Below are 23,370 nucleotides of genomic sequence, written 5' to 3'. Positions count from 1 at the left end.
AATAGAAAAATTGACTACTAATATGGGATGGAGGAATAAACATTCGATCTATGATTAAGAATTATTATGTCTCAAATTATTAAGTAGCCAAAGTTAGCAAATAAACCCCCAATAATCTCTCTCTCTTTCTTATATAATCCATTCAAAGTAAGAGTTTATAAAATAAGTTTAGCAATTAACTATTAAATTGACAATGGTATTCTCACATGTCAGGTCAAAAGTTCAAGTTTTCATAAGTGCATTGTGAGTGTGTGAGTGCGTTTCTTGTTAATAATAATAATAAAGTTATGTGCGGTAGGAATCTGGGATTAAATCCAGGCTGTTAGATTGGGCTTTACATTCAAATTAATTTGGGTGTAATAGTATGGGATGGTTTGTGTTAAGGTTCCTGAATTACACTCCTATTGTAACTAATGACAAAGACAATGAGAGCAACTTACTCTTTGGGATGTCAATCTTAGCCACCCCAATTAGTTAAAAATATATGTAATATAATTATTCTATATATATATATATATATTTGCTTATTTTCATTAGTTTTTATTATCTTTCATATTGCCCACTATAAAAGTAAGAAATTTAAAATATAATTTTTAATTATATGGTTAGGTTTATGGTTTTTTTTTTTTTTTTTTTCTAAAAAAATATATCTTAAATTTATTTAACAAAATTAGACGTGGAAGATGACTCAAACTCGTTATACTTTACCCTTTTATTTTTATGGGTAGAATTGATTTAGAATAAGGAGCGTCCTTCTCAAATCAGTCCCAACCGTAATAAAATTGTAAGGTAAGTGGATTTATTTTCTGGTTCGGAAGTCCAAACGCGGTCCTCGTAAGATCCGATTTTAAGGCGGCCGAATGCGTGAGTTGAGGCCGAAGGGTGCAATGGTAATTTGATAATCCCTTTCGATGCCTTCATTTATCATTTCAAATAGACGATTGTACCAAGCAGCAAATGTTATGCATGTACTAAAAAAAGGAAAATGGAGAAGTGGAGATCAACAACACATCGTCTACTCAAGCACTCCAACAAACTATTTGATCGTCGATTGAACCCTAATTTTGAGAATTCGAACTACTTACCCATTTCAGGTACCATTATATATGTACATATTCATGGATACATACACACACCAATACACACTCATATATTACCTTTCGATCACAAGTGCTGTACAGTTTTATTTTGATTTAATTATCGATTTTGTAATTCGTAATTTTCTGAGGAATTCATTAGAACAGCGTTTCACTCTGTTGCAGATAAAACATGAGAAAAGAATTGAAAATTTGAAGTAGAACAATTCTTTGGGTTCAAGTCAGTCACATACTTACAATGCTGTTGGATTACATTCTTTCTTTCTTTCTTTCCTTTGTCTCTCTTCTAATGGTCCCTCGCTAATTAAAGAACCGTAATGATGGGATCACAAACTTGTTTCCACAATTTGATACCTCCCCCGATCAAGTAAACTCACCTGGGAAAGATGAAGTTTTGATTCTGCATGTGCTTGAGAATTTCTTCTCTCTCTTTCATATTTTATATTTTTTTAATTGTTTTTTATACGGCTGTACTTGATTAGGTTATTATTATTAATTTTTGTGGGTAAAAAGCTTGTTACTCCATTGGTGCTTATAAATTAATTGCAGAGGTACTGTTCATTGGAAGAATGACATTTAGTCTTGGTACTAATATGGCATAAATTGGTGTTCTGATTCTTTCTGATCAACACTCATATGAACACAAACACACCACAATAAGGATACTTTGTATGTGAATATATGGATATTCATGAAAACATTCCAATGCATTGATGGTTTCTGTAACATTCTTGATTATCAATGGCATGTTCATTACTTAGCAAGAGTAATTTACAAGAGTAACACTTAAATCACTCAAACTACATATTTATGATAATTCTTGAAGAAGATGCTAAACTGATTTGATTTGTCTTGTATTTGTACCCTATTTTTTTGGGTTTTCCAATTACAGGTTTTACGTATCATTTTTGTAGAGTTTGGGAACCATCAAAACCATTTCTTGTATATCATAAGAGGAATCTTCAGTCATATGCCTATCCCTTGAGAAACTACATTGACCTTCTTCAGACTCCAAAGCAAAAATGTCTTGGGAACTTTTGCAGAATCCATAATCGATATTTGGGTTCCTTGGCCACCAAAAATCAGAGGAACCCCTTGTTTTCGACCATAAATTCCGATGACATCAGCCATTTTGAAAAGATACTAGGGGAGAAAAATGTAATTCGGGATGAAGAGAGGCTGCTTGCTGCAAATATGGATTGGATGCGGAAATATGAAGGCTCAAGTAAGCTTCTGCTCCAACCTAGGAGCACTGAGGAGGTTCACATCTTCTTTCTCTTATCCGTGTGTATATATATATATATTTCTTTCATAATTCTAGCCACTTACCGTTCAACACCTATTTATTGTTAGATAGTTTTAAGAGTCCCAATTCCTATCTGGCTCCAGACCCTTGAGATACAAGTTTTCAAAAGTAGAGCCTACATCATTTGTATGAACATGAAACTTCAAAATAAATGTTTCCTTCTAATTCTTTCTTTTGTCTGATATCTGTGTTTTTTTTGGGAAGTACTGGGCTGTTGGGGTTAGAAGGAATGTCCATACACTTACTCTGCTCTTTTCAAATTGGACTTGAGTTAATTCATTTTGTGTAATGACCCACTCCATCACATGGTATGATATTGTCCGCTTTGGGCCCGAACCTTCTTGGGTTTTACCCCAAAAGGCCTCATGCCATTTGGAGTGTACCAATCCTACATTTTGGGTAACAAGGTAGTCCTAATATCCATCCATCCATCCATCTCTCTCTCTCAGTTATACACTTGAAATAAATTATACCCAAAATAACCCTTATCCATTGGCTAAAGATGGTTTTGAACTTGACCCTCTGCAATAAGTTCAACAGAGTTAAATATCAGGCTCATTGGCATCTTTGGTGTTTAATTTCCCAATTGTTGTTTGTTTATGTTATGCATATCTTAGCTTCATGAAAATAATACACCGCAATTCTTTTACGAACAATATCCTTATTTTTTAAAATATTTTTATTGTGAAAAACTTGTAAGATATCTTGTTACAACAAATAGTGAACCAAGAACAAAACAAGAATCATGACAAAAAAGTAAACACGCCACACACAAAGAATACAAAGATTTACGTGGTTCAGCTCAAGTCTAAGCCTGCGTCTATGTTTACTATGCGAAAGACAGGAAATTACAAGTTTCAGCTCCTGAACCCTGGTTCTCGCTCTCACTCTCACTCTCTTTCTGCGATTTTCAGTGTTCTATCATTATCCCATTCCAAATCCTAAACGCCATTATATATTGGGCTACAAGAGAATACTAAACAGTGTGACAGGGTACACGACCCACAAGCCAAAAAAATGGGCTGGCCCAGACAAAGCCCATTTTCGGGTCAAAATGCGACCCAGTTTGGAACAACATTCGGGCCGCAAAATAACATTTCTCATTGCATTTAATTCACAAATTGTAAGGCATGTTAACAATTTAACAGTTCAGAGTTCATTTTTGAACGTCATTGGGAATTGAATGACTTCATTGTGTTTTACGTGATGTTTGATTGAATTAAACCATAATTCTGATTAAGGCCATTAAAGAAAGCAGGAGCCATCACTGGAACTGATGAAATTCGAATTTTTTAGGTTATTTGAGATAACATTAGTCAGTTATTTGAGATAACATTAGTCAGTTTCATACCAGTATCTATGAGAAGTTACCAATTCATTTGCCTTCATTCATTGTGACGAGCTTCTTCATTTGAATTTTATATCAAATGCAATGGGACTTCTTGATTTTTCTGGACATCGACCTTCATTTCTCTTTTTCAAATGGTTCTGCTGAGGGCTGACTGCTTAACATATTCAGTTTGTTTGTCATTCTTATTGTTGATGCTTATTTTCTTTTGCAGGTTTCAGAGATTATTAAATACTGTAATTCCAGATGCCTTGCTGTTGTTCCTCAAGGTGGAAATACAGGTCTTGTAGGGGGAAGTGTGCCTGTTTTTGATGAGGTAATATGGTTGTTAGCCCAGTGATCAATTATTTTCTCTAACCTTCTGTTGCATGTCGGTTGTTGCTAGTGGTGCTGATTTGACTTGTTACTCCTTTACAGAAGAGCATTATTTGTGTTAGATATATTTTAGAACATTGGAGCATTACTCACGAATTAGTAAGACGGATTCATTTGTATTACATGTGCTGCAGAGGACAGAGACATTACTCACAATTTTTTAAAATCTATGATTTACTGCAGGAACTTTAGGAAAAATTCTGCAATTCATTTGTGTTTTAAACATGGGAAGAGTAACCTGATATTGGTCCCGTGCTCGTTGGCACATGTGGAAATTGATATTAGAGTTTACACTTTAATGATTTGAGCAAAATTATCTCTAATTATTCAACTTTGAAGCTGATACATGAAAAAAATAACATAGTCATTGCCAAATTATCTCCAATTTCATGAGCTACATATAAAAATTTTACAAGTGGATCATGTAGTGAAGTTTTTAGAGGGCATGAGATGAAGCCACACATTACTTCATATGGCAGAGTGCAAGTTGAGTTTTGGCTGTTGGAACATATATCCCATATAATTGTTTATTCGAATTTCAATGTAATATAAAATACAAGTTACCAACAGGCCAGTGGCCTAGTGGTACTAGGCTCCTACTTCCCAAAGGGAGGTCAAGGGTTCGAGCCTCGGTGGAGGCATGTGTGTGTGAGTGAGTACCAATTAATAAAAATAAAAATAAAAATACAAGTTAAAATTAGGATTTGAACTTAGGGCTTCATTGAAAATCAGATATTTTCCTCAATTGAGTTAATTCAGTCATGGCAACATGAGACACTATACATATTATATAACATGAACTATAGTTGGGCTGCATGTGAAAAGAGATTGAGCTGGCATATGCCTAAAATATGAGCGTAACCTCAGCCAAACTGATACCAATCATGCCTTAGTCTGCCCGCGTTTCTGGTTGATTGGGTTGAGCAGGGCCTTTTGGACATATTTTCAGTGTTTGTATATATATATTTTCCTAGTTGGTACTCACATACCCCGCCTCAATGAATTGTTTGCATCCAAGACCTGACAGTTGTATATATTAGAATGAATACTTGTGGATAGACATGTGAGCATTGATATACACTACAAAAAATCTTGCAAGAATGATTCTTATAGATATGGGATTCTTATAATTCTATCTTATATCTAAATGTCTCTGCAGGTGATTATCAATATGGGCAGCATGAATAACGTCATTTCTTTTGACAAGGTAGAAGTTTTACTCTAATGGTATCTATTTTAGGCTTATTTAATTTTATACAACTATCTGTTCATTAATCAGAGACATTTTTCTCCTAGGATTTTGGCTGTGGATTGTGTAACAAGCTTATAAGTTATAACTGAGTGGAGATTCTTATTTTTATTTTTATTATTATTATTTTTTTGATACCACTCATTCTTCTTAGTTTGATCCTTGGGCTTTGTTATGCCCAACAGTTGGTAGCTCTTTTGGAAAATTCACTGCAATAAATTTTCAGTTTCGTGTTACAGATTTTCTCAAAGTTATATAACATATTCTACTCAAACATAAATGCACTGATATCTATGAAGTAATTAACTCATGCTATTCTTAGGTCAGTGGTGTACTGGTATGTGAAGCAGGATGCATATTGGAAAACCTGGTTTCTTTCCTGGATAACCAAGGGTAATTTTCTCTGACACCTTTACTTTCTTTGTATCAGGGGACTATGTTATTTGGAAGCGTATGAGGGTAACATGATTATTTCATTAATTACAACTAGAATGCAATTTGTAAGTTATATGCATCCCTCCCCCTTTCTTTCTTTGGGTCCTTGTAGGTGAGGGGCAGTGGATGTGTTACACATGAGATGATAAGAGGCAACGAGTGGATTAGGTGGAAGTTGACTAGTTAAGGCTATCATATGAGAGAGGGAGAGGAAAGCAATAATGAAATAACCAAAGAACCTCTTGGTGGTCCTATTAGTTGCTGGCTATTTTTACTTTTCATAGGTTGCATGATATCTCCTTTTTAAGTTAGGCTGAGATGAAGGCGGCAAGGGGGCTTTGTCAAACTTTAGGCTTTAGACACCAAGTAAGGTACTTTTGAGGATCCCAAGTGTAACTGTATCTGGTTCACTCCATAGCAGTGTATTGAGTTCTGCATAGGGATGCCAATTTAACCTGCCCCGTCTCGCCCTAATGGGACGGGTTTGGGATCATCCTAATCAGGTTAGGGGCGGGTTTGGGAAGAGAGTTTGAAACCTGTAAAGCCCCGAACCCGCCCCGATTAATAATTAATATATAAATAAATATTATCTTATTAACTATAATTTTTCTTTTTCCTCTATTTTTTATGGTTTAAATTTTAACAACGTTGCTAAATATGATTGTTATTAAACTAATCGTTGTTATTATGATTGCTAAATATTTTACTAAACTACAAAAATTTACAAAATTTATCTTAAATTGATTCTAGTTTGAATTATTTTTCTTAAAAGTATGTATATTGGCTCGTCCCGACCCCGATGCGGGGCACCCGAATTGGGTTTGGGAAAAGATTTGCATTGGTGGGATGGGTTTGGGAAAAGGGTGCCCCCGCCCCGTTGACATCTCTAGTCCTGTAGTCCCATTGGTCCTCCCAACCCAGGCAGTGCATGAGATGCTAGGATGCAATGTGTGTTATGACAATTCTGTTGGATGAAGCAAAGGAAGATGGAGACTTCACGGAGAAATCTGACAATGAGGCTAGGGAATTGGGCAGTCCAACATTGTGGAACATGTTACTGTACAGCCAAAAAGTGTTTGGCTCAGCTATAGAATGCCCCTTTTCAAGTGAATCATGAGGGTTTACTCTGCAGCTGGAGCCGGTGACATGTGGGCTTGGCCTTAGGGTGCTTGATGGTGTTGATTTTCTTTCTCTTGAGCCCATTTATTGAAGTCCAAGGTATTGGTACTTGATACTATGTCCTCTGATTTTAGAGTTGATATATTTGGAGTTTCAAGGAAATTGGTGCCGTTGTGGTGAGTACTGTGGGATTATTATACGAGGCTTCATGGAGAGTCAATATAAAAGTCATGTTTTGAGACAGTTAGAAATTCGAGATTGGAGAATGTTTTTCTAGAGAGTACCAAACCTTGAGCCAAGTCTAGAGAATGTTTCTCTAGAGTTAAATGGTCTTAAAAATGCAAACAGGGACATGCTCTCTGAATGCAGGTTCACGTGGATGCTACCTGCCTCTTCAGCTTAGATAAGGGGTAAGGAGATGCTCTGAATCCTGCAATTGTTGTCATCTTTCAGGTATTGAACTTGCGTTCTATGGAGGTCAGGCTTGTGAATGCTCCAGCTGTTTGGTTTGCCCATCTACTGCCAACAGCTTAGCAAGTTTTAGTTAATCTGGGTTCGCTGCTTTGCAGTGTACTCATAACAGAGCTGAGCATGTGGCATATGTGAAGCACCATACTTAGGGTCAAAAGAACTTGAATAAGTGGTTGGCCTACTCTAACCCTCAGACTTCTCTTTCCCAAGGCTTGGAAGCAAGGTGCTGCATACAAACGTCAGCACCTTCCCTTGTAAATCACTCCACATACAGCATCAGGTTTCCGTCCTCTCATCTCAATATAGAGCACTCAATGTGTCCCCCATTTTGTGTAGCACAACTCCTCCAACTCAAGAACTAATTACACACACACATAATACCAAAGTTTGTATACATAGATGACCACCAAGGGCTTAGCCCAAGTGCCTCCTCCTCCTCCTTCGAAATGGAAGGTTGAGGAGGGTTTAAACCCCAAATGGGCCAATTATGGAGTGCGTGTCTTAACCCCCCCCCCCCCTCCAAAAAAAAAAAACTCAATAATAATAATATTAAAAGTAAATGGAATAAACTAAAATGTATAAATAGTCCTTGATTTTTTTTTTTTTTACTTTGATCAATTTATTTTTTTATTTTTAAACGAGAGTGATAATGCCCTTTTGCTATTATGGTTTTTGCGCTCTCAGCTCTGATATATCCCTGACCTGCCTCGAGTATTCTAGTATTTTAATTTTGTATTGAGGTTGTGACTTGGGATATGCTCATGCCAGTTAGGAATGATTGAATAAAAAAAAAATTCAGGACGTCACCAAACTAGTTTAATATTGGAAATTTCATCAACTTATATAATTCAACTGTTTGAATTGCTGTTATCGAACTATTCTTATATTTATCGTTAATCATTCAAGCAACTCATTTTGGCATTTTAATTGTCATATATTATCTCAATATGAATTATACACTTACTTGACCCTAACCTTTTTTCATGTTTAAAATTAAAGTGAAAAACAGGGCTCTTAATATGGCTTACCTATTGAAACAGCCACTTTTGGAGCTTTCCACCATTCAATTAAGGGGCTCTATTGATTGAGATTTAAAAGGGGTTGTCATGCCTCACAGCTTGTACTTGTGTGATTTTCTCTTATTTATTTCATTTTTCTTTTACCAAAAAGAAGGAAAAGGAGAACCTTATTTTTAAAAACACAGCATCTGTTGAAATCATCTTTTACATTAATATGTGAGACATTGAATACTTCCCTCAGATTTTTGTTTGATTTAAATTACAGGTGTATTTCTGAATAGGTTTAGGTATTCGTATTTCTGTGACAGCTTCCTTCCAATTTTAATAATATTGCAAAGAAATTTAACAATACACTTTTTTGATATTTAAATAAAATTATTCTTCTTATCAGATTCATTATGCCCCTTGACTTGGGTGCAAAAGGAAGCTGCCAAATTGGTGGAAATGTCTCAACTAACGCTGGTGGTTTGCGCTTGGTCCGTTATGGATCACTTCATGGGAATGTACTTGGTGAGAATTTCTCTTGTTCTGATCTATTTAATGTGATGTAGTCACATTTCTGTCCTAAATTTTCATTGATTTTTTGTGTGTGTGATATTTGCTCTAGTTTGAGCCTTTTAAGCATGCAATATCTGTGATGAAGGTAAAAAGCGCGTCAAGTTCTATTGCAGCAACTCTTTAGATTCAGATAAGGGAAAGAACGGTTACAGTGTAACATATTGACGGGCATTGTTTATATGAAATGTCCATATGTTATGAAAAGAGTGGAAGATGAGAATTGTTTGTTCTCTCATATCCACACAACACATTTAGTTATGTACTTCCAGCATGGTGGATCGGAACTCATGAGGACAGATGCTTGTGTAGCATGCTTTGTATAGATGATTCGTATCTTTGGAATGTGTGTAATGCTATTTGGAGTCGGAATCAATGAATGACTTAAGTACTGTTTGGCATTTCAATTTTGGAGATAGTAAGGACGCTATGGTTTGCAAAATAAGAGGTAAAATTGAGGTGATTTTGTTCGCTGGGCGTACTTCCCAGTTTCTTTTGAAGCGTTCGCCATACTGAATTGCCATCACTTTTTTGGGCTTCAGAGAAAATTTCGATCATTTATAATTTGGTCGCAAGCAGAAATGTTCTCAATTATTGCTTTTGCAAGTGCTACGGAGTTAAGGAGCAAGGGAGCCATGTTATTGCGGGTGCATTGGGTTATGCAAGGGTTTGGGTTAGTAGCAAGGGAGCCATGTTACCAATTACGTAGCATAGGTCTGGAAAGTTCTGTTGCTTTTCCTTTTTTAGTGAATTTGAAAGAAGCTGAAAATGTGTCTTGAGGATGCAGAGTTACAGTACAAACATAGATAATCTCATTTATAGCTTCTTTCAAATGCGTCTTGAGGATGAAAATATTTTTTTAACTTCTGGATCCCATCTCATTTTTTAAACACTTGATTTCTATTAACCCGGGTGTCAAATAAGTTAAAGTGGTATGAGCTTGACCTTCAACACCTCAATTGATATGGGTCAAATGTTCAAAAGTGTTGATGGAATAGCTTAATTGTAGGTGTTAAAAGCCAACCTATATTGATGACCTCTAGGTCGTTGGAGTTGCTGCACAATCAACCAGATGCTCTAATACCAGTTGTTGTGACGGAAATGCAAGAAACAACGATGTTCAAGGAATAAACACAAGCAATGACAAAGAATAGAAAAAAAATCACACACAAGAACACAAGATATACATGGTTCACCCAAATCTTAGGGCTATGTCCATAGAGCGCACCGAACAAATTCCACTATGAAAAAGATGAAGAATTACAATGGAGAATTTTCTCTCAATCTCTCTCAATTGCTCTCTCTTGTGTTGTCACAAATTAATTAATCATACAACACGTATGATAATCCTCTCTTCAAGTCATCTCACACGCCCTAAAATATGATTAAGGTTGATATATATAGTCCCAGACAATGGAACACAACTTGTCCTACAAGAACTTGCCTTTTGTAGAGTCCAAAACCAATAAGGAAGATTATTCTATATTCCTAAAGGCTCAAAGGTTCAGTTATCAGTTATTCAGTATGACCTTTGGAATACATGCATTTGGGCTTGGAGTTGGTAAGTCAAATAAAGAGCTCTGTACTCAAATATCTCAAGGATCTCTCCACTTCTTTGAGATCCTATTTGTGGAGAGTTGTTAGCTGTGGAGGTTGTGCCAGTAGAACGATCTTGAGATCGTATTTGTGTAGAGTTGTTAGCTGTGGTAAGAGGTTCAGCTCACTTGAACCGGTTCAACTTTGTTGCCCAAACATGTTGCAACTCACTACCTCACTTGAACCGGTTCAAGTGCCCTGAACCGGTTCAAGTGCCCTGAACCGGTTCAACTTTGGCAGTTCCCAAAGTTGACGCTACACTTGAACCGGTTCAACTTTGGCAGTAGCCAAAGTCCAAATTAACCACTCCAGTTGAACTGCTTCAAACGTGCCAGTAGCCAATGTAGAAACCAAATCGACAAATTTGAACCTCCCAAATCCTTTACGTAATCAACACGTGATCAGACTCCACAAAACCACAATAGTCGGCTGGTCAATTGCTGTACTATACCTCTCTTATTGCTGCTGTTAATTCCTCATCTTCCAATTTGAATGTTATATAGGTGGTAAAATTCCAATTCCTTGTCTTATAATCTGAGTGCCATGTGTATATATATATATATCTATATTTAAATTCTTTGTCTTTTACCTTGATTGATTTTTATTCTTTTGAAGCATATTTAGGTTGATCTTTCAGGGATTGAAGCAGTTTTAGCAAATGGTACTGTGCTTGATATGCTTGGGACTCTGCGTAAAGATAATACTGGGTATGACTTGAAGCATTTGTTCATAGGTATGTGAATGCTTATCCTTTCTGTTTTTTGGCCTTTTAAGGAATGACCCAGTTCTTAACATCTTATACCCATATCATGTAAAATATATTAACTATTATTTAATGTAATTGTTCTGCACCTACTTCATCTCTGCTAGGAAGTGAAGGGTCCTTGGGAATTGTGACCAAGGTTTCCATACTTACTCCTCCAAAGATGTCTTCAGTACATCTAGCTTTTCTTGCTTGTAAAGATTATATCAGCTGCCAGGTATGGGATCAGTTTTGTTTCCATCACAATGAAATTTCCTTTAAAGTTCTACTTGGGTAGGCATATCACTTGGATGGAAAATCAGGCACGTATGTGGAATCTGATCAGGGTTGCACTCTGAAGTGAGCCAAACACATAGTGCCTGTTACATATGTATTATTTCCAATTCCATATTTCTTAAAAAAAAAAAAAAAAGTGACACATGATCATGCATAGATCAACCATTTTCTGCACATAATTTTAAATTGTGAGAATTAAAATTTGTTTATAGGGTAACTAATTTTAAAGTTGTAGGTTAATTATATATTTATCTTGTTTTAGCTATTCTCAATGCTTTGATAGGATAATTTATTGAAAAACTTCCATCCTTAAGAGTTCAATATATATTTTTCCCTAAAAATACTCTATATGTTAATACTGCATTTTCTAGAATGACTGGATTTTGATGTAAAGTCAATGTCTATAGACCTGCTTTATGATTTCATGCTACTTATTACTTGTGAGTTCTGAAAAATGGTATAGTATTGAGCTATTTGTTTTCTTCCTCGTGTATCAGAATCTTTTATTGGAAGCCAAGAGGAAGCTTGGAGAAATTCTGTCTGCATTCGAATTTTTAGATAGCCACTCAATGGACCTGGTAAACTCTCTCTTTTAGACACCAGATACTGATATTTTCTTCTTTGATTCATGTCAATTATCATTGATCATGAACATTTGCTGCAAACTACTTTTTGACCTTTCTCCGGAAGAGAGTACTGGTATGTACTTTGCAGAGAAACGGTGCTCTGTAATTGGTACTTGTCGTATGTCCATGCAAACTGAGGAGAAGGCTTATTATCGTCTAGTGGACAGTTTGGGTGTGGCCAGGGAATTATAGTTGTCTTTTGCAATCTATTTGTGAGTGCATTGGGCGTGACAAGATCATTTGATGAGATGTTGTGTACCGGCAAGATTTTACTTCTCTCTCCTCTCTCCACCAATCTCAAACTCTAGACCTAAGGGTTACAAGCCAACTCCTAATTTGCTTTTTAATTAACACAAGGACTGGTACTCTAGGTCCCTAGAGGTATGCTATGCTGGGTTCTAAAGAAATGAGTTAGATGTAGGTGTTGGACATGATAGAGAATATGCATAATGGAATGCTACTACTTTGAGGATAACTAGAGGAGAAAGAAGAGAATTATAATAATATTGGGCCTCCGAAAGCCATAAGAAGTTAATCCTTTATCTTTTTAAATTAATTATCGATAAATTGATTAGAGAAGTCAAAACATATGACAGGTCCCATGATATGCACTATTTTGGGGGTTGAAGTATTCATTTGTAGAAACATGGGATGAATAGTTTATAAAAATTATGAAGCAATCCTTTATAATCTATAGGTTTTAGATAAGAACTAATAATGTATATATGGAAAATAAATTTGGGTAAAAATTGAATTAGTGGAAGTGTTTGTGATTGATGCTAAGAGATGTGAAAGGGTAATTATTTTTTATACCTACCAATTATCAAGTAATTGAATGGAGTTACCCGCAGATGGATTTCGAAGGGGATGCCCAGCTTATTGTCAAGCAGCAGGGAAGGAGATGGTGTGCCCTTAACTTGCAGCAGTGCTGGAAGACTAGCTCATGTTTTTATTGCAAGCACTGGCTTCTCGGTTGGTTTTTCCATTGTGAGTGCAACCATGTTGCCCATGCTCTACTGTGCAGGGCATTACAAACACCTTCGACAATGACCTCTCTCAATGGTTGAGGGATGAGATAATGATGGAATGTATTAGTTGATTTCGTTTTGAAGTTGAATAAAGCATCTTTAACTTGCCAGGGGAAAAAATAATAGGGATGGAGGAAGAGATTTGAAAGTTGTCACCTTGTTGCTTATCGAATCATAATGGACTCTGTTTGGTACAGTTCGTTTGAGTAGTTTTCACAGATTTATACATCTTAAATTGAAAGAGAGTTCTAAAGTTATATAGATCAACCATCCTTTATGATTCAAACAATTAGGCTATGAAGAAAATGTTAATTCATGTGCCTCATTGGAATATGGATGCTGAGATTTTTGAGTAGAATGAGGTGAAATAACGTAATACGAAATGAATATATCTGCAAAATGGAAGAAATAGCAACAACTAGGAGCTAGTTGAATGAAAATCAATTAAGATGGTATGTCATTGTGCAAGAATGTCCTATAAACGCATATTGAGGAGTGAAATGGTTCTAGTTTAGCATGTTGCTAGGATGAGGGAACATAATTAAAGACATTTTTGTATGGCAGTAGATAGATTTAAGCGTATGATTTATTAGGAAGTATGGCAAAGATAGAGAGGAATGGCACTTGGTGTTCACTCTTCCTTTTCTCACTGGTGCATCTATCGGTCTGACCATCCCACAAGATTGAATGCTTTTCTAATTTCTAAAACATTTTAATAGACATTGAAAAAGAAAAGTTAAACTCTTCCACAAGATTGTTTAGACCTAATTCGAGTGTTTCTTTAACTACTCTTTGAGAAAACTACAATCGCATGAAAGTTTTCCAAGCATGACATAGTAAAATGCATAAACCATGTAATTTTCAAAAATTTGCCGATCCTCGGCCCAGGTCTCCATTTTTTCTTTGGTGGTCAATTTTATTGCATTTTGTAATAGAACTTTTCAACTCTGCCCTGCACATTTAAGACTGGAGCGACTTTCTCATGTTAACATTGATTAGTTTTTTAAAACTTGATATTTGATGACTTCTTACATTTTACCTGTCTTCACTTTGAATAGGTTTTGCAACATGAATAGCGAAAAGAGAAAAGTCATACAGAAGTTTCAGTATGGAGAACTTGTTACATATATATATATATATATATATATATATATATATTTATTTATTTTAAAAATATTTAAACACTATTGGCAACATTTTCAGAAAGTGTCTGGAAAATTTATCTTGTGCTTGTCTGAGGAAAAAGTTACATGTCCTATTACATATTTTGTACTAGATTTCAAGCATACTCACTCATTTTTATGGAACAGGTTCTGCATCATCTAGATGGTGTTCGGAATCCATTGCCTCCCTCAATGCACAACTTCTATGTTCTAATTGAGACAACAGGCAGCGATGAAGCTTTTGACAAGTAACCTCCTTGCTTGTTAATCATGTCTTATCTTCAAGAATTAATTCTTATTGCGATGAAAAATTCTGTATTTCCATGGGTCACGATTAACCTACACCTGGTGTAAGAGTAGTTAAACAGCTTACACCCCTCAATAACTCCATGAAGCATTTTTTTTTTTTTTTTCCTTGTTGGGACTCACACACACTGCCTCCACTGAGGTTCGAACCCCTGACCTCCATTTGGGAAGTAGGAGCCTTGTACCTCTAAGCCACGGCCTATTGGTAACTCCATGAAGCATTCATCCTTTGTCAATGAAACCATTAGATTTTTTACCTTTCTCGAGTCTTTCTTGGAGGCCTAATATGAACAAAATTGGATAAAAATAAGTGTCCAATCTGTGAACTCATATTTCTCGTAATAAAATGATAAAAAATAAAATTCTAATATAGAGCATGATGTCAATGAGTTAGCTCTAATTTTCCGATCAGTTTGATTTTTGGCATGCATGATAAATATAATAATGAAATTTCAAAACCAGTGGTTGGATTGTCAAATGGCGGAACTTATCAAAGTTTCTGATTTGTTTAAAATTAACTTCCTCTTACACTAGGTGTAAATGAACCCCTTCGGGCCCTTCCCATTTTTTCATTGTGAGTAATAATTTTTATTTTATGATTTTGTCAATTAGCTCCATCCACAGTCTCATATATATATATATATATGTATGTATGTATGTATATAGAAAAGAAAGGAACAGAAAACTTTCTTTCATAATGCTATTTTTTTTAGTACATGTTGTCTTATTGAACTACCCTTTTTCTTGGATTTGACTATTTGATGTTCATCTCTCCAGAGAGAAGCTTGAGGCTTTCCTACTTCGCTCAATGGAGAGTGGTTTGATCTCAGATGGTGTTCTCGCACAAGACATAAACCAAGCATCATCATTTTGGCATATACGTGAGGTTCTTATCTTCCTTTTATAATTTTTTCTGTATTTGTGTTTATCACTATTGGAAATATGCCTATTGTTGAATACATTTAAGCCTTCTTTTGATGGAGGTATGGGAGTTCTGGAATACGTATTTCATTATTAGGAATCACATCCCTAGTAATGAGGTATCTCTATTAATGTCGTTCAAGTGTTTGGACAAGAATATCGTATTGTGGAAACACCAAATCAAATCCATTTCAGTCTTTGGATTAGTCAGTTTCAACACAATAATGGAATCAAGTGATGGTTAATTTTCCACAGTTACCCTTTTAACAATTAATATATCACTTATTGTTTCCTTTTCATATTATTTCCAATTTATGGTGTTTCACACAAATTTCTTCATCAAGATCGATCTTAGCACAGCATTGTATATAATGCTGCAAATGAATCCGAATCCTCACCAGTCATTGGTATTGTTATTTGTATGTCCCATAATTGTAAGTGAAGCCCGCCCCTCTTTTTTTTTTTTTGACAACTACTTGTCTTCAGCTGAATGTGAACCAGATAATCTTTCATTCTATTGTAGTCCATGTACTGCTAATTTATAATGTTCGTAAAGCAGTATACAGTTCCAGAGTAGTGACTCATATATTTCACATTCTTCTGACTTTCGGCTGATAAGATAGATGATAAATGATGCAATAGAAAAGAAAGGCAATAAATTGATATATAAATCAGCTAATGCCTGTCTGAGTTGTACAGAGTCAGTTGATTTCAAGGGCCAATTCCGACCCAGATGCAAGCTGTAGTACTCTGACTATAATTAAAGAGAGAGAGGAGGGAGGGAGGGGGGGATATGGCTTTAAAGTTTTTTTTTTTTTTTTTTCTTTTCTTAAATATATGTGTGGCCGGCCAAAAAGTTGGTTTGGGCTTAAGTAGAGGAATTGGATTGAAGTATACATCACGACAAATTCTCAATTTTGATTAACGGTCTCTATGGTTCAAGAATCCCCTCTCTACCCTTTTTATATAGTGATGAGAGCTTTCATGTAACGACCCGAACCTGGGGTCCGAATCGCTAACCGGGTCCTTACCCGAACCCAAGGTCATCTAAGGCATTCCGGTTATTTCCAATGTGGAAATGTAATTAATTTCATTTAACTGCAGAAGTCCAGTCCAATATATATACATGTCCCAAAAAAAAGCAGATTTAAACATGTCTCAAAAGAATATGGTTACATTTCCGGAGTTACAACTATAAGGCCATTACATAAAATTGTCTAAACTTTACAAATACATCTTCCAATACGAAATGGCAAATGGAAATCCTTCCTAATCCCGTCCATGCAAGCGGAGGATCAACATCCACCAACTCTTCCCCATAACTTGAAAAATGTAGAGGAGTGAGCACGACGACTCAGTAGAGATTGCCTAAGTGGCGTCTCCTCAAGCAAGGTAAGCAATTACATGCCTTACATACAATGAATAGGATAAAGAATAAGGGATCATGTGATGGTTTCACAAACAACATTTCCATATTCAAAATAACCACCATACCATCCAATACAAGACAATGCTTAAAATGCCTAATGCAACCCTACGACACACCCACACTCTCACTTGTCCAGACGTCACATCCATACTCTCGTGTATCTACACATCACATCCACACCCTTGTGTATCCACACATCACATCCATGCTCTCACATATCCACACTTCCCTCTTTTACTCGTGAACACTGTCATGCCATGCATATAAAATGCTCCAAATTCAATTATTCATTAATCATCACGCTTTCATAATATAATTGAAAATTTGACGATCACACAACAAGATCAATCAACAATTTATAGCATACTTTAAGCATTGAAATATCATTTAATATAAAACTAGCCAAGGACATCACAATAACCATATAAGGTGATACATAATCCATCATAAAACAAATTATTAGTATGTCATGAACAATTTATACACAAGACAGTCATCTAATCACATAAAGCACCTTTATTCAACAACTCAAATATCAACCAAAAACCCTAGAATCAAATCATGCATTTAGGCATCAAATTGACATGATAAAAAGGGACAAAAACATACAATTAACTACCGAATTCAAAGAGTTCGACAATTAGACAACTCTACCTCTTTAGATGCAAAAAGCCCCAATTTTGTCCAAATTTCAAAATACACCAAAGTCACCCAAATTCAACTTTGCTCTGATCAAATCGAAGCCCTCGTCGTACTTATTAACTTTGCCCTCAATGGCAAAGTCAAATTCCCAAAGACGGAGTGTAGATCTAGGCTTGTTTGTGGAAAAAATAAAAAGAAAAGAAAAAAATAGAAAATGCAGAGAGAGGGAAATTGCGTACAGAGAGAAGAGGAAAATGATCAGCTAATGACCTTAAGGTCATTTGTAATGTCTTTAGTCATTGGTGGACCCCAATGACTTTAAATATCTTTTGTCTTTATATATATATATAAATGTGTGCATACACTAATTACACCACAACCACACATTTAAACACAGTCACACAAATATACATCAATTATTAATGTATGACATGCAGCAGCCCCGAAAAATAATTCTCGTGCACTACAAATTTGGTTGCGGGTCCCACTTGGGACATCTCAACCTGAAAAACTGAAAAATGCCGACATGGCCTATAATGCATTTCTAAGAGTTCTGATCTCGAAGAAATGCTCCAACCAACTCTCGAAACTTACCCGGCACACCTCATTGTTTCTGGCACTCAAAACGAGACGAAAAAAATAAATAATCCGAAAAGTCGAAAAATCCCCGAAATTGGAAAAATAGGAAAATCAGAAACGTCACATTTCAAGAGTATTAGGGTGATTTTTTAAGAAGTATTGATGTTAAGGCAATCAGAAGTAAGGGTTCAACTTGGGTGGGTTGAAGACCAACCCAGGCTTGTCAAAGTATAAAACCTTTTATCCAAAGTGCATCCCAACCTAACCTTCAACAAAAAACAAAAAAAATGAATGTGTGTGTGTGTGTGTGTGTGTGTGTATATATATATATATATATATAATGTGTTTGAAATTTTTAGCTAGTCAGTGAAAAATCGTGTTGGACTTGAGTTGGCATGCCCAAGTTGCACCACCTATCAGAGGAGTTCCTTTGTTAGTTTCTTATCAACCATTTTTTTTTTCAGGGTGACGAGCACCCATGATGCTGACAGTGTATGTTTCTATCATTCAAAGCTGTTGTACTAAAAATTTAATTTTTTATGCAAGATCGTTGGTGGGCAGTGAAGAGTTTGGCAGCAGTGTTAAGTTTTAGGATGAGGGCTCTTTATGCACCTTACTAGGGGCTATCTCTTGAAGCATCATGTAGAGTATTGGTAGTTTGGGAATTTATGGTGGAATGCATCGAAAAGATGTTTGCTAGCCGGAAAAGACTATTTATTTGAGGATGGTTGAATCTGATAAATGTGTGTTGTTATGTCTGCCAACATATTTTATGTCGATATTCCGTGTCTTGACTCCATTGCAGAAAAGGCTGGATAAACTCAATCTTTTTTATGTTTTTTATATAAGTTTTTTTTTTTGGTTTCCTTGTGAGGTAATAGGAATTGTATACGGTGTGCGATCTTGTTAAAAGTGGGAAGTAGGGAATCTCAATATTCAATCATTCAATCCAGTGTTGTTGGGTAAATGACTTTGGAGGTATACAGTTGAGAAAGCTATTCTCTGGAGTAAGGTGGTTAAACTGAGATATGACCAAGTGGAAGGGACTGTCAATCATGAGCATTTGGAGTTGGGGTGTGAAAGGACATCATGAAGGGTTGAGATGAATTTCCCAGACATATTTAGGGGTTGTCTCTTGGTGCAATGGTAAAAGTTCGGGTTGATAAGCGTGAGGATGTTGATTCTGTCTCATAGCTGCTACTATGTGCAAAAATTATGTCTGACACTCCAACTCTTGTCATTCTCTCCCAGAACTCCACATTATACTCTGGGTAATGGACTTATTTTATTTTATTTTATATAAGTTAAAGATGGAAAATGAAAGTATGATTATGGGATGTAGTGAGAACTTTCTGAAGTTTTTGGAGGATGGTAGGGGGATAAGGAGACCAAAGTGGCAGAATGTTTTAGAACCTCATAGGGGGTTTGGTCTATGATATTTTACGTATACTCGAAATTTGTTTTGGGTGTACATATGTTTTTAAGCATAGGAGTTGTCAGATACTCTAACCCAATGACTCAAAGACAAGGCTAAATATTCATATATGGAAAATTAGCGAAAATACAGGTTTCTGGATTATGTATTCCAACAGTATTGTGATTCTTAGCATTTCCTTACAAGAACTTTTAAATGTACATTCTTAATGTAAATTTTGAGTTTCAGTATGAAAAATGAATGTTATATCATGTTTCATAAGATAGCATTGTTAGAATATGCCTTGGTGAATTACATTTACATGGTCTCAGGGTATACCTGAAGCATTAATGAAAGCTGGAGCTGTGTACAAATATGATTTATCAATCCCTGTTGAGAAGATGTATGATATTGTCGAGGAAATGCGAGTACGCCTTGGTAACCACATTATCTTTGCTAAAAGTATTTTGTTATATTATGTGTTTCATCTTGGTTTAGTGGTAAGATGTTCATTGTTCACTCTATTAGAGATTTTTGGGGTGGATACTGGAGTTTATAATCGCAGGTTTTGTTGTGGGCTCAACACAATAATGGATACATTTTATAGAGATATATATCTGCCATTATTCGTTAGAATGATCAGTTCTAAATTTACAATGACTGGCTTAATTCTTGTGGAATTATATTCATGGTCTTTACTAGCATAATTCTTCTGGAGCTATATTTATGATCTTTAATTTAACTTTTCTATCGCTGATCTTTCAGTCATCAATTTCTAGGTAATGCAGCCAAAGTAATGGGGTATGGTCACCTTGGCGATAGCAACTTGCATCTTAATATATCGACCCCACAGTATAATGATAGTGTAATTTCCTTTTTCCTGCTTCATCCAGAGTAATTTGTTCTAAATCATTTGGCTCCTAATTTATTTCGAATCATTGCAGATTTTATCACAAATTGAACCCTTTGTTTATGAATGGACATCTAAGCACCGTGGAAGTATCAGTGCTGAGCATGGCCTTGGACTGATGAAAGCTAATAAAATTCACTACAGCAAGTCACCTGAAACCGTAAGTCTCTCAACTATGATGTTATTCCTAATCGTTTGGTGTGCATAATGATGCATCCTCCTTGGGAAGTTACTTCCGCTAACTTCTGGAAGCCTTTCAACAATGAAAACTATATTTATGATATTGGATTCCCTTTTCCCACTTGACAGAATAATATTTTATGATGTCATTTTGAGCTCCAATTTGTTTTTAGTTATATGGTAAACTGCCAGTGGAAAAATTTTAAATGGAGAGAAATTTCATTAGGTTTTGTCATTGTGTAATTTCTTATTTTATGTCCAAATATGAAAGAGTTATCTGATTTTAGTGATTCAGGGACAATAGTTAACATTGCCAAGAAAAGAAGACAACTAAGCTTTGTGTACCAGAAGTGTTTTGGTATTGTTGCTGTTGGATACAAGTGAAGGGCTAATGGTCATATACTGAAACTTTGGAAGAGCAACTAAAAACCAGTTCACAAAACAAGAAAGAGAGGACTTACCTTCACTCAAAAATTGAAAAAGACCATTTCCAAAACCCAGAAATGATTTTTTTTTTAAAAAAAAAAAAAAATCACAAAGAAGGAGAAAGAACATCCCACTACACACATCCACTTTCATCCTCCTATACAACTGATTAAAGGCATTACAAAACTCAAGAACATCACTCCTATTACTAACTCTCTGCGCATAAAGCAACTGATTAGAAACAATCCATAACCACAACCAGCTCTGAAAATTATTCATTAATCCATTTGTGCAAGTCATTAAGATGAATCCCTCAATTTCACTAACCTCCAAAAACCACCATTCTTGCCAATTGAATAGCATTAGGAGCCATGCCTTGATGAAGATTCAAATACCTGCTTCTCCAAATACCCCATATGGCAGAGGAGAAAATCATTCTGGAACCACCCAATTACCTCATCTCAGGAGGATACAACAAATTCCACACATTAGTTGCATATGAATATTCAAAGAACTGGTGCTCTATATTATCCCCAGCCTATAACAATTATGGTATAGAGGAGTGAGATAAATACCCCTCAGCTAAAGATTGGTTAAGGAGGGGATTTTATTCTGAAGAGCAAGACAGGTAGTAACACAAGCTGCAGGCCTACTTTGATTGCAGCAAATTTTGTACCACTGTTTTTTTTTTTTGGTTCTGATGGCTTCGCAAATTCTTCCAAGCTGATTTGAATGTAAAGACACCATGGCATAATAAATTGATTTTATTTTCAAAAAGGTTTGTCATGTTAAATTTTTTTATGAAGGTTCTATTTATGTGTAGAATATGCTTATGAATGCAGGACCTGCTATGAACATTTTGATGAACTTAAATTTGATGTCTTGGCTAGATAAAGTATGGGGAATTCATCTGGTGACATTGTAAGCTAACAAATGCAGTATGTTCTATCAGGCCTTAAACAAGTAAAATAAACTGTTGAGTAAAATGTACTATAAGAAATATTCGAACAGCAATGAGGTATGAAAAAGGAGGTAGATAATATCATTATTGGCAGGCTGACATGTAGGTGTTCTTTCACTTTAGGATTGTCCATATTTGGATTTCTTATGACATGACTTTTCTGAATTCTTTTTTCTTCATATTGAGGATCATCTGTTTTTGTTTTTCCCCAGTAAATACTCATAAATAACAATTTAATAAATGGTAAGGTAGATGTTGTAAAAGTGGATGGTAGAATATGATATAAGTGGGCTTTGGGCCCTAGCGGGTTAAGACTCTTGTCTGTTTTGTTTTCCTTTCTCGTGCAACTTTCTTAATGGTAATTTTTATTTATTAATACTATAAATTGTTTTAGCTTTCTTTATAGAAGTAATTAGCTTATTGTGAATCTCAAATTAGAATGTTCTTTTTCTCAAGAAATATTGTTGCTTTATGCAAGTTTCTAATATGCAGAATCCATTTTAACAGGTTCAACTTATGGCTTCCATCAAGAAGTTGCTGGACCCCAATGGGATACTCAACCCTTATAAAGTGATTCCCCCTTCCCTCATATTTTGATGTTCAGGTGAGGAACTTGATTTAGAGGCCCTTTTTAAAAAAATTTAAATAATGACTCGTTACTTTCTAAAGACTTCTTATGTGGCATATTATATGTATAGATTGAGTGTGGAGAGAGAGTCTGTGGCAGAGGTGTGGCCAGATGAAATGTCAGGTATTGCGATGGGAACCTCTGAAGGAGTCTTTTGGAAAAGAAGAAAAAGGATAGTTTCTAGCATTCTGTGGGGATGGTGAAAAAAAAAGAAACAAATTTGTAAGAGGCAGATGTATCAATCAATAAAGGAGTTGAAATTGCTACCGCCAGATTGTATGTTTAAGCTACTGTATGAATAATATTTTTGAGAAAGAACCTTTTTCTAATTATCATATCTTTGCTCCTGAGCACTCTTGTTGCAGTTGAAACTCATTTATGGTGTCACTGCACACCGGGGAGACAACTGCATTTTCTTTTTTTCTAGTCATGAAGTAAGGAACCAGTTAACCTTTGGCTTGCTTGTACAGCTTGTAGTCACGATTTTGTTCTATGTCAAGTATCTATAAGCTTCACAGGATTACTTCATTTTTCACCCAAGAACCGTA

The 23,370-nt window shown here is 35.6% G+C and overlaps 1 protein-coding gene across 2 annotated transcripts; it reads left to right on the top strand.

The window, feature by feature from the left end:
* Window positions 1–901: 901 nt before the first annotated feature.
* Window positions 902–23,157, top strand: LOC132282901 (D-2-hydroxyglutarate dehydrogenase, mitochondrial). Of its 2 annotated transcripts, XM_059784722.1 has the most exons (16): window positions 921–1,094; window positions 1,990–2,357; window positions 3,966–4,067; window positions 5,286–5,333; window positions 5,698–5,768; window positions 8,811–8,929; window positions 11,208–11,303; window positions 11,441–11,550; window positions 12,107–12,187; window positions 14,574–14,674; window positions 15,510–15,618; window positions 20,050–20,155; window positions 20,497–20,582; window positions 20,662–20,787; window positions 22,702–22,798; window positions 22,893–23,157. In XM_059784722.1, the coding sequence occupies exons 1-15, from the start codon at window positions 986–988 to the stop codon at window positions 22,789–22,791; spliced, it is 1,722 nt and encodes a 573-aa protein (XP_059640705.1). In that variant the 5' UTR covers window positions 921–985; the 3' UTR covers window positions 22,792–22,798; window positions 22,893–23,157. The 2 variants fall into 2 exon arrangements, with proteins under 2 accessions (XP_059640706.1, XP_059640705.1); XM_059784723.1 differs by lacking the exons at window positions 20,662–20,787; window positions 22,702–22,798; window positions 22,893–23,157 and having other exon boundaries at window positions 902–1,094; window positions 20,483–20,582.
* The last annotated feature ends 213 nt before the right edge of the window (window positions 23,158–23,370 follow it).

This window comes from Cornus florida, unplaced genomic scaffold (assembly GCF_030987335.1).
Source record: "Cornus florida cultivar Cherokee Brave unplaced genomic scaffold, ASM3098733v1 CherokeeBrave_3.0.0_Hap2_Chr11, whole genome shotgun sequence".
NCBI lineage: Eukaryota > Viridiplantae > Streptophyta > Magnoliopsida > Cornales > Cornaceae > Cornus > Cornus florida.
This window is presented reverse-complemented; position numbering and strand designations above follow the sequence as displayed.

Coding starts and splice junctions, on each gene's coding strand:
- LOC132282901 (XM_059784722.1), top strand. CDS start 986: ATGGAGAAGTGGAGATCAACAACACATCGTCTACTCAAGCACTCCAAC. Junction 11,551..12,106: donor AAGATTATATCAGCTGCCAG/GTATGGGATCAG, acceptor CTCGTGTATCAG/AATCTTTTATTGGAAGCCAA. Junction 15,619..20,049: donor CATTTTGGCATATACGTGAG/GTTCTTATCTTC, acceptor ACATGGTCTCAG/GGTATACCTGAAGCATTAAT.